General features: G+C 41.6%; 1 protein-coding gene across 3 annotated transcripts; it reads left to right on the top strand.

Annotated features, from left to right (window-relative positions):
* The first annotated feature begins 333 nt into the window (after window positions 1-333).
* Window positions 334-15304, top strand: klhl21 (kelch-like family member 21). 3 transcript variants are annotated; one of them, XM_072367276.1, is made up of 5 exons: window positions 334-476; window positions 6763-7841; window positions 10298-10703; window positions 11638-11710; window positions 12009-15304. In XM_072367276.1, exons 2-5 carry the CDS (start codon window positions 6815-6817, stop codon window positions 12336-12338), a joined length of 1836 nt encoding a protein of 611 aa, XP_072223377.1. In that variant the 5' UTR covers window positions 334-476; window positions 6763-6814; the 3' UTR covers window positions 12339-15304. The 3 variants fall into 3 exon arrangements, with proteins under 3 accessions (XP_072223377.1, XP_072223378.1, XP_072223379.1); XM_072367277.1 differs by lacking the exon at window positions 334-476 and adding an exon at window positions 5423-5562; XM_072367278.1 differs by lacking the exon at window positions 334-476 and adding an exon at window positions 6037-6154.
* The last annotated feature ends 639 nt before the right edge of the window (window positions 15305-15943 follow it).

Below are 15943 nucleotides of genomic sequence, written 5' to 3'. Positions count from 1 at the left end.
TACTACGAGACACACGAATTGGGGTTGTTAAACCCAGATCAAAGTAAAACTTGGTTAAAATTAAACAAGCCAGTGTGTTTGCTCCGGTTAAATCGGACTCTCGATAAAGGAATGAATTGAAGAAAGTGATTATGGGGAGAATTAAAATGACCCCGACAAACAAAACAAAAAATAAATTACTCGGAAAAACAGAAATATTTACCCCGAAAAACAAAACAAAAAATAAGTTACTCGGAAAAAACGGATTTTTTTTCAAGTGAATGCAATACGCTTCCGTAAAAAATATTTACTGGGAACTCGCGAAAGTTAGTCTGATACTCATATTTCCGCGGGCACTCGAAGGCAGCATTTCGGCTGTCATGGCGCTGAGGAGGCCCGAGCAGCCAAGGCGTCAAACTTTAAGTCCGGCTCGATTTGGAACATCTTCACCCTGTTTACTCTTTAGAGTCGTCACCATCCGACGAGGACGCGCTTCGGTAAGTTTTCTAACACCAAGTTGGCCTGATTTTGAGCGTTGTTGTTCGCTCCAAGCGGGGGACAGTTGGACATTAGCTGAAACGTTATGTCTAAATGGAAAATAACGTTACGTGCGTATCAATATGTCTCTACTTTTATGTTTGCTGGCAATTCACACGTTACAATAAACTCAAGACTAATTTAAAAAAAAAAAAAAAAAGAATCATTCACTGCATTTTAGCAGGCATTATGAAACGAAAAAAGCTGTACAGAAGTTGCGAACTATTTTTTGTCACATCATGCTGTGCTGTGCTGTGTTGTGTTTACTGGTACTGACACATTTGTGGAGCTTTTGGCCTAGTGCTGCACAAAGGCTTTCGCTTATATATTTGAATATTATCACGACCGAGGGGGTGGAGCAGTGATACGTTTGATGTTTTTTCAAAGTAATTGAAGACTAAAGCCTCTCTGCTCACAAATGATGTCTTGTGTTTGGGGCCTTGTAATTGTTGAGGAGTTAAGACTTTAACAGTACATCATATCTGGAAATCTGGCCATGTTTTACATGTACAATCCTAATCAATATAGTTAGCCATAACTATTGCAATGAAGCAGATGTATCCGCTTATCTGATTTGAAAAATCAGACCTTGATGCCATTTAAATGAAAAGTAACATTCTGATATCAACACAATAAAGTACTCAGAATAAGATACTGCTATATAAACAACATCACATGAACTTGAAGAAGGCTATGCTCTTTAACACATATGAATGGGGATATGAATGACATATTCTGTACACTCATGATAAAAACACCACAATCAAACTATTTTCCCATTAAATTTAAGGTTAACAGTTAGATTATTGTGAACACAGTTAAGTTAGAGTGCCTACATGCACAGTTGAGTCGAGAAATCATTCTGATGCCACAACGCTGTGTGAAAACATTCTGCCGCTTCCACCTTTCTCTGTGGGAGATCACCGTACATGTAATTATAGCTGAACTGACTGCACAGACGTAGCCTTTAAGTTACTTGGAGGGCGATTTTGTTAGATGATGCTGCGGTTATGAAATTAGGATTTTATTAGAGCAAAGAGACTGTTTTTTTTGTGTTACAGTTGTCTGAGGACAGAAGAAATCAAATATGTGAACGAGAGCAGCCACATTTGGAATTTGGGTGTATCTATTACCTCAAAGAAAGTGTCTTTCCAAAACTCTGGAACTCTGAAGCATGAGCAGACAACCCTGGCCCTCTCCATTGAGTTTCTACTTGCAGGAGTGATTCAGTCCCCAGCTGCATTATCAAAAATGATGGAAATTGAAAGGAACTGTTTAGCTCTTTGTTTTACTTTCCTGCTTATTAACTGTGAACTGGCAGTAAAATCATTTGTCTGACCAACCATTAGATGGACACATTTGCTTGTGGGAAATATGCTCTAAAATCCTTCAAACAGAACAACTAATTGTCTCTGAGCAGACTCCTTCATAAACATAGTTCACTAGATCACTTATTTGTGCTGAAAATAGTCCATCGTATGAGTGCACAATCAGCTCTACAACGCACCATTTATATGAGAAGCTGCTGCATCAACATAGCAGTAATATATTCACCCTCATACGTCTTATCTGAGTGTTGCTTCTGGTAGCCTTGCACTGGCCTTCCTTAGTAGGGAATGAGGTGAGTGTGGCGTGTTTGCCTTTTTAAGGGCAGGACGGGCTCGTCTGTGGAGGAGTGGGGATTCATGTCACCTCAGCCTCAGCAGTCAGAGCAGCTGTCTTTGTGTGGTTCGTAGCCTGTCAGGTGCTTAGTCCGACCACACCAGCCACACGTCAATACTATATCAACATGTTAATGGATGGATGTGTACAGTGAAACCTTTCCTTTGCCTTTCTGTTCAGCACCAATGACTTTGTTGTTCAGAGTAGCCCAAACTGAACAGAAGCCAAAAAAGTATCAAATGAAAGGAACCTGCACATCTTGAAATGCTTTGAAAAGCTTTGAATATAGCTTTGAAGTGTTTGAATTATACTTTTGCACTTTAGACTAAGCCGTTCATTTTCTTTTGGATCTTACCGAGATGTGGCCACCTCCATAGAAGTAGAATATTGTTGTGTAGGTGGATTGTGCTTGACGGAGCTGTTCAGGTCTGCCTTCTGAAGTTTTAGGTGTCATCTTGAGATGGTGATCAGAATCTGATGGTTTTTGGTTTAACTGGCTATGATTGGTTATCGGCTGAGTACATGCAAAGAGAGCCAGCACAACAGTGAGGTCTGTTGTCAGATCTGCCTGGCAAATTTCCCTGATAGGAAAGTATTTTGTAAAATGTTGTAATGATAATACAAATAAGGCGTCTTTCTAACAGCAGGAGTGTAGACCTCATTTTAATGAAACTGAGCAGACAAATTGGTTTCTCTGTGCAGTTCACAGGGCCTGTTTACAAAGCCATATGCCAGCTTCTGCTCTCTTTAAAGGTGAAGTGGGATATACTACTGTTAATTGCTCTCCGGTTGAATTTGTATGATACAAAAAGACGGTTTAGTAACCAGAGGCACTTTATCTTTTTTAATTAGTTCGAGTGGGATTAGGAGGTAATTCAACCTGTAAGGACCTGATATGAAAACATGGGTGTTCCACTTCCCATGTGTTGAGGGATGTCTTTGTCCACTGTATAGTTCTGAGGCAGGAGCCAAACCATTGTGTGCTCTTATATTTTGATACTAACAGCTCCTGTAACAATGCTCTCATTAATGTTTGTTTCCCCTATCAAACAATACTGATTAGGCTACACAGTAATTTGCTTCAGAAAAGACAACGGCTGTACTTTAAATCCGTTCTGTAATATTCTTTTTACAATTACATTTAACATGGCATTAAAAAGTGTGAAGTTTGGTGGTAATTGCACTGATGCACCAGTAAGAGGCAACAGTGTCATTGAAAGAAATAGACGTTGCACGGCCACTTTAACACTTCTCTGGAGGCTGTAATGTCTCTGCAGCGTTTCAGTGAATTGCTTATGATACCCTGACTTTTATTGTCGTGCTAAAGCTGACATTCTTGGTTTTGATGGATAGATAGATTTTTTTCATGGCTAGATGAAATTATTTTGGTTCAATTATCTGCTAAACTGTTTAATTTTTACTCAGTGTTTGATGTTGATTTGCAAGTGTTGGGGTCCAGCCAGCCTGAAATCAGACAGGGAATATGGGGAAAGTGTGCTATCTGCTCCATATGTTGCTGTTGGTACATTTTGCTGCAAGGAGAGCTGTACAGCAGAACCTCACAGGGCTGCTGTTGAACCTGTGTGAAGATGTTTGAACTCTGATTGAATGCAGCAGGTTAATTGAATGTCAAAAGTTTCAAGAAAGAGAAAATATCACACACGAACCACACTGCGTTCGGGTGCCCAGACGAACGGCGCGGCCCCTTTTTGCTTCCCCTCTGGCCGGATTTGCAGGTCATGAGTTCACCGTCAGGGGCAGACTGACTAATACCGTTATGCTACATGAAGAAAGGGGGAATTGAGTTCCTTCCACTCATGTAGCCTGTGTGTAGGTGCCGTCATACCTCTGCTGCTACACTGGTCTCTCTGTGCTCCTCTGACATAGCAGTGAGATTGTTTTCCCTCCTCCTCGCCTTCTTCCTCCCCCTTTTGAGAGTATGAGTCTCTTAGCTGTTCATTTGTACAACCCTGCTTCAGAAAAAGTTGTGTGTTTGAGAAGTTGTTTGAATAACAGAATGCAGTCATTGCAAATGATCTCTTCCCTGTAGTTAATGAACAACAGTACAAAGATGAGGTTTGAAATTTCAAACCTGATAAATTAGTTTTTGTTTTTTTTAAATTAACAGGCATGTTTACCACTGTGTTGCAGCACATCTCATTTTTTTAAACGACGCTCTGCAACTGTTTTTTAACTGAGGAAAACCCTTGTTTTGAAAGTAATGTTTTTTTTTCTTTCCCTTTCCGGTTGTTTCAACACTTGTGTAAAGCATAAGCACAAGTGTTGAAACAGCTTAGCGAGGGAGTAACTCATGATCCAGCTCCTGCTCCACAAGCTGAAGTGTCCTTGGGCAAGACACTGAAGCCCACATTGGCCATGATATGCTCGTTGGTGTGTGATTGCAGAATAAACAGCTGCAAATATCAACTAAGAGAGTGAGGTTATAAGAAACACAGTGGAAAGTGTTTTTTAAACTCATTAGATAAGGTTAAAAAGTTGATATAGATATATATATATATATATATATATATATATATATACGTGTGTGTGTGCGGAGCATTTGGCTTATAGGATTTAAGCTGTTCAATATTTTGGGGGCTCCTTTTTGGTGAGTGACTCGGTGACCACAGAACTGTGCTGTTGTACCTCATGCAGTATGTGGTTTGACATTGTCTTCCTGAAAATAAGCAAATCCCTCCCTGAAAACCGCATTGTCTGGAGGGCAGCATGCATTTCTAAAGATAGTTTGATACTTGAATTGAATCCTCAGATATGTGCACATTGCCCATGCCGTGCACACTAATGGTCCCACACCATCGCAGATGCTGGCCTTTGGAGGTGTGCACTGATTAAAGGACTTATTAAAAAAAAAAAAAAAGAATTGAAATTTTGAAACTGTCAGACCACAGGAGTTTTCCACTTCATCTCGGTCCATCTTGAGTGAGCTTTGTCGTGAGGAGGTAGCAGTATTTTGGGGTCTTCTTTGATACCTGGCTTTTTGTCGACACAGTAGAGCTCTACCTTGCATATGTGGGTGTAGTTTGTGGTTTCTGTCAGTGTTTACAGAGACCATGAAGCGATGTCCACTACAAAATCATGCCTGTTTGATCACTTTATGCAGCACGAGAACCCGAAGATTAAAGCAGCACTGATTCTCAGCCTGTCCGCTGCAAACAGATTTCTTTGAAGTCGTAAAAATCTTTTAAGGGCATAAAATGATTCAGATATAAAGAATTATCGCAGGTCTGGACTGTGAGGCTCTGCGTGTCCTTCGGGAAATCAGCAGCTATTTGGTCTGCTGGGTTGTTGAACGCTGGTGTGGAATGCATGCTGTCCTTTGGCCAGAGGATCAGGGGCTTTATAACAACCTTTAAACAAATCACTGTAAGCAGATACCTGTGTATTTTGAGTTGAGTTTGGGGGGGGTTGACGACGCACGCTTATTTTCGTAATCAAGCACTTTTCATGTCGAGGCTGGGAGTTGTTTAGATATTTTACTTTGTGCCCGCACCACCATCCTAAGATTTCTTTATTTTTTTACTGTTGTTTGAAGAATCACTTTTTATAAAGTAGGTTGTTTCTAGTTTTTTTTACACTTGAGCAGAAGAAGTGTTTGGATCCCATGATTAGGATGTGGATGTGTGCCTCTGGTGCTTTGCTAACAGATTTCTGGTGATTCAGAAATGACTCACCACACATGAGTGGTTTTGGGTTGTTGGTGGATGGAAGGGTGGGCGGAGAAGCGTCGGCTCACAGCATGGTAGGTGTTCTCCCCAAAATCCATCCCCCACCCCTGTCTGGAAATGGACACTGCTGGTGTATTTATAGCTCCAGACCACAAGCGAGCTCTCTTTCTTAAACACAGCTAAGGAGTTGGTGGGATTCACCGCAGCCGTGCTGAGCTTCACTGTCGTATATTCTCGACTGTTGGACTCTGTCACTTTGCTTGTTAAACGCGCCTGGAGGAGCTCGTCAGGTAGGAGGAAAAAAACAGCACAGGCTTTTTTTATTGAGTCAGTGATGTGTTACATGGCTGCTTGGTTTGACGTAATTAATTTGGTTGTGTTTGACTCTGGGTATTTAATTTCATTGTTTGGATGTTTTTTTTAACATTGCAGCCATTCATAGCAGGATGGAAAACTAGGCATTGAATAATTTGACCATTTGTGGCATCATGTTTGACCGTGGCATCCAAGCTATAAAAGATGTGACTTGTCAGTTCACTGAAAGTGAATCTGTGGCAATTTTTTTAATTTTATTTATTTATTTTTTCTGCAAATAAACTAATTTATTTATTTATTTTTTGTTCCAGACTGGGGGTTGTGAGACTAGGTCTCCTTTTCTTTGGTTTATGAAAACTGAGTGTTTTTGGATGTTGTGTTTGAAAACAAGCAGCTGAAAAAAATCAGACAGGATAATTAAAAAAAGTCATCTCGCACAATTCTGTATTTTGTATTCCATGGACCAAATAACTGATAGACCAACAGAATCATTTAGATTTAAATTTTTGATGAAGATTTTTGCCGACCTCGTGGTAAACCTGGTTTGAGTTTAATATCCATTTTCGATGTTTATTTCTTTCAGATGAAAACAGCATTCTGAACCCGACCACAGGAAGCACCCACAGAGAGGAGAGATGGAGAAGCCCGTCCTGCAGACGCAGCCGTCAACACTTCCTTTTTTTGACACGGCCCACGCCTTCAACCTGCTGCGGGGAATCCATGAGCTACGCGCTGAACGGAAGTTTTTCGATGTGACTTTGTGTGCCGAGGGCCGCGAGTTCCACTGCCACCGCACGGTGTTGGCTGCCGCCAGCACCTACTTCCGGGCTATGTTCACAGGAACCCTGAGGGAGAGCGTCATGGACCGAGTGGTGCTACACGAGGTGTCGTCTGAGCTTTTAGGCCTACTGGTGGACTTCTGCTACACTGGACGGGTCACTGTCACTCAAGATAACGTGGACCTGTTGCTGAAGACAGCTGATTTGTTTCAGTTCCCCTCGGTCAAAGAGGCCTGCTGTGCTTTTCTGGAGCAGCGACTGGATGTTTCCAACTGCTTAGAGATCCAGGACTTTGCAGAGGCCTATGCTTGCAGAGAGCTGGCAGTCAGTGCACGCCGCTTTGTCCTGAAAAACATAATGGAGCTTGCTAAAGGGACAGAATTTGAACGGTTGCCATGGAAGCGCCTCCTTGAGTTTGTCTCAGATGATGAGCTTTGCGTCGACAAGGAGGAGACGGTTTATCAAATCGCGGTGCGCTGGGTGAAGGCGGATCTTCAGCGTCGACTGCACTACTGGCCTGAGCTCCTCCAGCAGGTCCGACTTCCATTCGTCAGGAGATTCTTTCTGTTGGCCCACGTGGAGAGCGACCCGCTCGTCTACCTTTCACCCACTTGCCTCCGCATGGTGAATGAAGCCCGTAGCTTCCAGTCCTGCGAGTATGACCGCCATGACAGGCCCTGCCACCGCATGCGGCCGCGACCTTCCACGGGACTGGCAGAAATCCTGGTGGTGGTTGGAGGCTGCGACCAGGACTGTGACGAGCTGGTCACAGTGGACTGTTACAACCCTCAGACTGGACAGTGGCGCTACCTGGCTGAATTCCCTGATCACCTTGGAGGAGGTTACAGTATAGCTGCCCTCGGAAACGACATGTATGTCACAGGTAAGTCGTTTAAAGAAATACAAAGCCTTTTTTTTATTTATTTATTTTTTAATCATTAAGCTGCATTTGACTTCCAAAGCCAAAAAAAAAAAAAAGTCTAAATATATGTAAAGGTCTTACTCAAAATTCTTGAGCTGCATTTCTATCACAGGAGCCTTTTTACAGGAACTTGTTTTTTAGGGGGTCCATTCCTCAACCCCATTCCATATTTACTACAGTAGTCAGAGGCTAAAACATTGAGAACCCTGTGAAAGGGTCACATTTCACCTGGCAATTTTTGTATAAGTTAAGTAGTTAAGTAAGTTAAGGGTGCAAAGATTAGTCGACATTGTCGACAAAAATCGATAACATAATTAGTCGCCGACGTATTTAATTGTCGGTTAAGTCATCGCACGTCTTTTTCACGCTGTCGAGCTGAACATGAGTTTTCGTACGGAGTGAGTCATCTTACTTCCTAAATATCTCTGCTTAGAGACGCATGCGCGTTACGGTAAATAATAGCGGGAGATGACCTGTATAAACATGGTGAAATGACTGCGGCTGAATTATCGTCCTCTCATCCAAAAGTGTCCAGGGTCTGGGAGCATGTCACCCTCAACACCCAGAAAAAATAGCTTACCTGCAAGTTTTGTAAAGCCGACCTCACGTATCACGGGAACACGTCTGTCATGCATGAACGTTTGAAGAGGAAGCAGGTTGGAGCTCTGGGAGACGCGGACTCACCATGGTAAGAGCTTGTTAGCGTAGCCTGCTAGCTATAAAAAGGCTGAGTTGTCTTGGATTTTAACATTAAAGTGGAACATTAAAATTGTATCATTCAACTTCACAGTCCAAAGTTACAACCAGGCTGTATTCTTTTTCACTTGTTCACTTTTTGGTATTGATTTGACTGTTGGTGCATTACAGCCACAATCTTATTAGCATTTTCAGTTAATGTTAAAAGTCAAGATGAAATATGGCTTGAATGTATCCTTTTTCAGTTTTAATTGTTTTAATTAGTAATTAACCGATTAGTCATTTCAATAATCGATGACTAGTCGACTATTTAGTTGCAGTTAAGAATCATTTGGTTCTGTTCAGACTATTGGTTTCTATTCATAAATTAAATACAAAGGAAAAGTATCTGTTCACATTCTTCTATATTTTTGAAGGTAGAGTTCAGTCTCCGGTTTCCCACTTAACTGACAGGGTTCAGCCGTTACATTAGCCGTGTTTATGTTCACCTTTGTGTGAAACCTGCAGTGCACAGATTCCCATTTCTTCCTTCTTCCTGTGAAACGGCTGTCAGGGACTGTGTATAAAAAAAGATCCGGGCTCCTTGGCTACTGACTGTGTGAGAACCAGGAAGGACACGGTGTGCTGCCAGGACAGCAGTGGTGTTATCTTCGTCATCATCGTCGTTATTGGTGGACTTGTCTTGTCTGAAAACAGTGTTTCCCATTAGAAATGGCATCAGACTTTCACTCCTGAAAGATGCTGATGGTGGTCCATAAAATTAGTGGTGTTAGCTCACTGCCTCGGTGACAGAAAGAACAGCAGCATATGATTGCATCATGGTGGCAGGCAGATTTAGTTTTTGTAAGGCTTGATTCTTTGAATTAATATTTCAGCTGCTGGAGTTATTTATTTGCTGTGAGAGTAAGTCATTTTCAGAATTGCACTCACAACTGTAATTTGTTTGTATTTGTTCTTATCATGGTTGGTTATAAATCTGGTGATGTTACTTAAAAGCTATCATAAATAACACCAGCCCAAGTGTTTTAGTTGTACCCTTGTTAGTCAGCCAGGGAAATCTAATCTTGTCACAATACCACAATTTTGGTACCGTTATCGATACCAACATGTATTTCGATACTTTTAGATCCTTTTTTAAATGAAAAAGGAACACAAAAAATGTCCTTATTGACTTTATTTTAATAGAAAATCTTAGAACTATAACTATACACCAGTAAATTAAATAAAACACCACAAAGACAGGCTTTTCTAATGCACAGGCAACACAATTTTATAATAAATAGAATATAGAATAAAATGATATAAATAGGCTATTTAAACCAGAGGAAGTGGTAGCTAATTGCAATGCAGCTTTTTTATTTTTTGGAGAGTGAAGGGGGCTGGCGTTGCTTGGAACAGAATTTTAATTTTCACAAATGGCTTTTTGTTTTACAAATGGAAAATGATAGAAACCAACACACAAGTTACAAATAGGAAATTTGTAGACAGCAAAACACGTGTGCAACTCAAGGCATATTTGTAGCTCACCCTCTATGCATTTGCAGTTATTTTTGAGACAAGTTTAAGCCCATAAATCTGCTCTGTGGCCATTGCCTTGCTCCCAATAACCACATTTAACACTGCATTAGTGAGGACAGCCTGGATGCAGACAACTGTAGTCTTCTGCCAGGGTGTCTGAATTTCGTTGATTAACAGCAAGTAAATATGTCTGTTTCCTCTAGGTGGCTCTGATGGCTCTCGACTCTATGACGGCGTGTGGCGCTACAAGTCCAGCGTGAACGAGTGGACAGAGGTGTCGCCCATGTTGAAGGCCCGTGAATACCACAGTTCCTGCGTGCTGAAAAGCCAGCTGTATGTGGTAGCGTTGGACAGCACCGAGCGCTACGATCATGCGTTGGACTGCTGGGAGTCCTTGCCCGTCATGCTGCATCCCATGGATAACTGCTCCACCACGGCGTGCAGCGGACGCCTGTATGCCATAGGCTCTCTCACTGGAGAGGACACCATGGCCATCCAGAGCTACGACGCAGACACCAACCGCTGGACTATGGTCAACTGTGGACAGCTGCCTCCGTGGTCCTTCACTCCAAAAACTGTCACTCTCAACAGCCTCATTTACTTTGTCCGGTGAGCAGAGGGCTAGTTTGAGTCTCTTACCTGATGTGAACTAAATCTGTATGTTTTGCCTTATTTTGGGTGTACTTGGGAAGACGTTTGGCTCCAAATGACTGTTTACTGTCTATAAACAGTAGTCTCTAAGTATAAATGATTTAAAAAGGAATATTTTTTGACAGCTGTAGTTGTTAAGATTTGACATAGATATTATGATAAGCTGATGAAATAGAAAATATTGGAAGATTTAGTATGACGTTTCTAATGTTTTGCCATTTGAACCCTGAAAACTTTGATTTAAGGCAGAAAACACTTTCCTCTTAATCATAGCCTGGGACCCAAATAGGCAAATCACTCCTGTATTTTATGAAAGAAACAAAGAATTGAGGCATCCATTGAAAAGTGTATCCAAATGCATGTATCAGAGAGTAATTTAAGCTCCTAATGCGTCTGTTCTCTTCCTGATGTAGGTTTCTCATGTGGGACGTCTGCTTCTACTGTTTATTGACATTGTGGTGCTGATTTCGGTCACTGTTTCCACAGGTGGTAAACGATTAGTAGAAGCATCGTCGGACCGTACCATTACCATAAACAGCAGTTCTCTTGTTTGACCACACGTGTGCCCTAATGCTCATCGTCTTTTCTCCCCAGTTCCTAAGAGTTTACTCAGCTGCTCTTGCTTTCATCAAGCATTCTGCTCTTGCTCTTACGGGATGTTTATTTTAAGGCAGTTTATTACCATCACAGAATGCCATTTCTTAATTTGCTTCATAAATTTGTCACATTGTATGTTGAAGGTTGGTTTGAGATGTCTTTACATGTAAAATGCTTGAATACTAAGAAGAAGATTGACCAGAAAGAAACGTTTCATCACAGAAGTGAGCGCGAATACATGTGCAGCAGTGGGTGTTATGACACTGACTTGACTTGAGTCTCTTTCTATTTACAGGGATGACTCAGCTGAGGTTGATGTTTATAATCCCCAAAAGAACGAGTGGGACAAAATTAGCCCCATGACCCAGGTTTGTATTTCACATCAGGTGTTTGTGAGGTGGCACACAAACATCAGTGTACCACAAAATTAAAATAAGAAATGCTGTCATCAGTACTGCAGAAATGATGCACATATTGAACCTAATGGAGAGAAAAAATGTGTAGCAACCAGTCGTGATTTTCACTCTGGTGGTTTCACTGTCTCATTTTACTTGTTAATCTCCATCTCTGATAAATTTTTCAGTTTTTCTTTCGACAGAGTTGGAATTTGAAGAATGCAAAACAAGCTGATGTAGTTCCTGTTAAGACTTAAATGAATTTTTTCAGGTGCACGTTGGAGGCAGCGTTGCAGCGCTGGGCGGGAAGCTGTACGTGTCTGGTGGTTATGACAACACGTTTGAGCTCTCAGATGTGGTGGAGGCCTACGACCCGACCACCTGCACCTGGACTCTCGCTGGGCGGCTCCCCCAGCCAACCTTCTGGCACGGCAGCGTCAGCATATTCCGTCAGTTCATGCCGCTGGTGTCCAGCGCATTCGAACCTGCTGACATACCCGAGTCCAACGCCATTCACCTGCACCGGCACCAGCGACACCAGGCTCTCCACAATCTCAACAACAATCTTAACCAGAACCAGGATGTGAACCCAGCGCACTGAGTCTGGACCAGGAGATGCTAGTCACAGTTACTCAGTTTGTTCTCTCTTGCTCAGTTTTCTGAGAATTGACCTCATCACAGAGCTAACGCAGAAGAGACGTACACACCAGCCGGAGCTCCTTGTAATCTGATTGACTACGAAGCTGTCATGCAGTAAAAATCACTCAGAACGGGCAGAAGATGTTTTCCTCTCCCTCAGGGGAAAGTTTCTCTTGCAGCAGCTACACTTAAGAAAAAAAAAAGTCCTTGTGAAGCTGGCTCACATGCACGAGCCCCTCCCTCTGTTCCCCACAAATGAACGTTGAAACCCACTTAAACGATTATTTGCACGTGGACTTGCTTCACTTCTCCCTGGCAATTTCTCCTGTCATTATGTGCGGTCATTAAGAACAGTTCTGAGTATTTATAGCTCATCAAGTTTATTCATGTATGTTTAGAGCATCACAGTGATGCCAAGGGGATTGTCTTGGATTACTTGGGAGAGCTCCTTATGACTAAAACAGAAATGAAAATGGTTAAATTCATCACTCAAAAATAATTTAAAAGTTTATAGTGGTACCTTGGATTGACATTTTTCAGAGGGCAGCTAGTAGTAATAGTTACAGAATTCTATACTAATTTATAATATTGTCTGATAACAGCCCCTGGAATGCAGCTCTGGATCTTTTGTCAAGTTTTCTCTTCATTATGATGTGCCAGCTGGGGCTGGGCTCATTGCTGCCCCTCTTCAGCTGAAGAGCAGAAAAGTGCCGCAGACACTTTGGTGTGAATGCAGTGAGTAAAAGTGTAGAACAAAACTAAAGATGGAACACAATGACTTCTAAATTCTGGCTGTGTTTCACTGTTGTGCAGTCTATACGTGCTCAATGGGAGAAATACTATTGACCCGCTGCCAGGCTCCAGCTGTGCCCTTTGACATTGTGATAAAACATAGAAACTCCATTTACTTCAAGAGTTTACGAATATGGATTACAAATTCAGTGAAGAGTGGCCCTGTTTGCAGTTGAAGATGTACAGTTTACAGTCATCTCTGCCTAGAAGGGAAAATGCATCGCGGGGCACAAGACGGTCGTTCTTGTTGTAGCACCACAAGTGGGTGGGGAGAAATGTGAAGAAAGCTTAGTAAGTCCACAAGAAGAGCAATGACTTTGTCATCTTAACTAAGTCGGAAATTTCAAAACACTTTGAGCAAACGATGTATTGTGACTTTTTACACTGCGTCACGTCTGCACCAGAACAGTGACCTGGACTGGCTCTGAATGACATGGCCCATATAGCCACACAGGGCTGCAGCTGAAACCATGTCTGAGAGGATGGTGGACCGTGTTCCAGCACAAAGTTCTGCAGATATTGACAAAGTAAGCAGCTGTTTGATGCAGCAGTGACGAGGTGTAACAAGCTCCAATATTCTGCTCACTCAAACATCTATGAAGGAGTTGTTTTAGTTGGTGAAACGTGCTCGTCTCCTTTTTCACATTAGCTTTTATTTTAGCTCACATGTAAAGATTAGTTTTTTATTCTCCAAACTGAGGACATCTTGACCATTGTATAGTGCAGGACACCAGCTACTCATTAGGAAAAATATATTTTTTAACGACGGAGTATTAGGGCCACATTTAAAAAACAAACTTTTTTTAATATTAATTACGGGAATAAAGTCGTATTAAATAAGTCGTAATAAAGGTTGTTCTACTTAAAACAGAAAAGGTGAGAGTGCAACAGTTACATTTAAGGTTCATGTGATGCTATAGGCGACACATTAAACGTTATTTAAACGGTTCTGATCACTGACTTTAATTTCGTCATTAATTCCAAAATTTTTATTTTTTTTAAATGTGGCCCAAATATAAATTTATATCTATATTTCTATTAAAAACACTTCTGTTTGAAGTGTGTGGCATTTAATTCGGTGACCATTTAAGGGGCACCACACTGAAAATGACTTCAGTTGGCCCAAAGGTGAGATTTACATGTGCTGTTTTTCATTTAGCTCTTGTGTTGGAATTTTTTGCCAGAGTCAACTCCACAGTGGATGAGGCAGTCTACTACATAATAAGAATGCATGTGTTTATTTTTTATTTTTTGTTACATAGACTATTCACAATTTAAAAGCTCTGAGAGGAAGTCCACCGAATCAAAGACCGTTTACTGAAGAATTGGCAGCGACTGTCAAGTCTTAAGACCACAAACGAGAATGTGAAATGGATCTGGTTAGAAGGAAGTAAGCTTACTAGACCTTTTGGCTTGAGGCTAGCAGGCTAACGGGCCTTAAGGAAATTTGGGGTTCAAGTTATATGTAGGCGAGTGAGGTTTAGACGAGGAAAAGACCCCACCACTTTTTCAGAGGAGAACCCCCTTGAAAAGCTCTGCCCCTTTGTGATTTTCAGATATTTGGACAGAAACCACATTAATCTAATTACATTCCAGAAAAATGGCAACAATCATTAAATAGACACACAGTGGTAATGCTTAGTACGAGGGGTTGAAATGAGCGTGCTCAGAAATGTTCTGTCATCGGAGTTTGGGGATGGTTGCCTGCAGTGTTTCTAGTGATCATCAAGCTGCACTCCTGGCCCTGAAACTGGGCTTCTTCAGACTTTGTAACCACCAGTTGAATATGCATGAAGAATATTCCTTTAAAAACTACTCATGAGTGTTTTCTGTGTTTATTTATGGATACGTTTGTGCTCTGCTCTCTTGTGAAGTATTTGCCCATCAGCTGTAGAGGTGTGACATTAGCTGATGAGGCGACAGTCACAACTGGAAGTGCAAAAGAATCTCAGTTTTGTCCAGTTATTTTTGCTTTAACATAAATGGTGTTTCAACATTGTGTGTGCAGCATTGTTTTCTTAGTTTCATACAGGCTTGTGATGTTGAATTGGTTTTGTAAATACAGTTTACTCTTAACCTTGTGTTGAGTGTTCAAATGTTTTCTGTATGGTTACCATGAATTAAACTGCTGGAAGAGTTCTGCGTGTATGTGTTATATGCAAGTGTGTGTGTATGGGGGGGGGGTGTACAAATGAGTGCAACGGAAAGGGGAGTTGACAAACTGAAAAAAAAAAAAAAAAAAGGGGAAAGAAAACCCAGCCAAAAGACCCTCGAAAACAAATAAAACCTCAACCACAGCAGTAGCACACACCCACCTGCAGCACCGGAGGAGTTAAACAGACAATATCTCACCTAATGTACACAGCAGGAGTGTGTCACCCAAGATAAAGACCATACAAGTCAACATAACCTTTACACTGAGTGTGTAGCAAAAGCTTTAGAACTGCACCAATAAGATTTAAATGACGATGACAAGCCAACATTCAAATGTTTTTCCACACATGGCGAAACTGCAGTATTTTGGTAGTAACAGACCTAAAAATGTTAAACAGGAAGCCAGCAAGAAGCCGCTCTCCTCCAGTGCTGCCATTTCGTAGAGCTGCAGCCAAACTTTGAGAGTCCAGTAGCGGGTTCAGACCGACCATTTGGCAAATGTCAAGAGAACTGGGGGGAGGTCCGAGGCAGAAGTGTGGTGTGGTGTAGTAAAGTAGGTGTAAAAAGTTCATGTTGAAACAGTTCACCTGAGCATAGGTTATACGGCCCCGTGCCCACTTG

The sequence above is a fragment of the Leuresthes tenuis genome, unplaced genomic scaffold, assembly GCF_036924035.1.
Source record: "Leuresthes tenuis unplaced genomic scaffold, fLeuTen1.0.hap1 SCAF_16, whole genome shotgun sequence".
Lineage (NCBI taxonomy): Eukaryota > Metazoa > Chordata > Actinopteri > Atheriniformes > Atherinopsidae > Leuresthes > Leuresthes tenuis.
The sequence above is the reverse complement of the archived record's forward strand: the minus strand, read 5'-3'. Positions and strand labels throughout refer to the sequence as shown.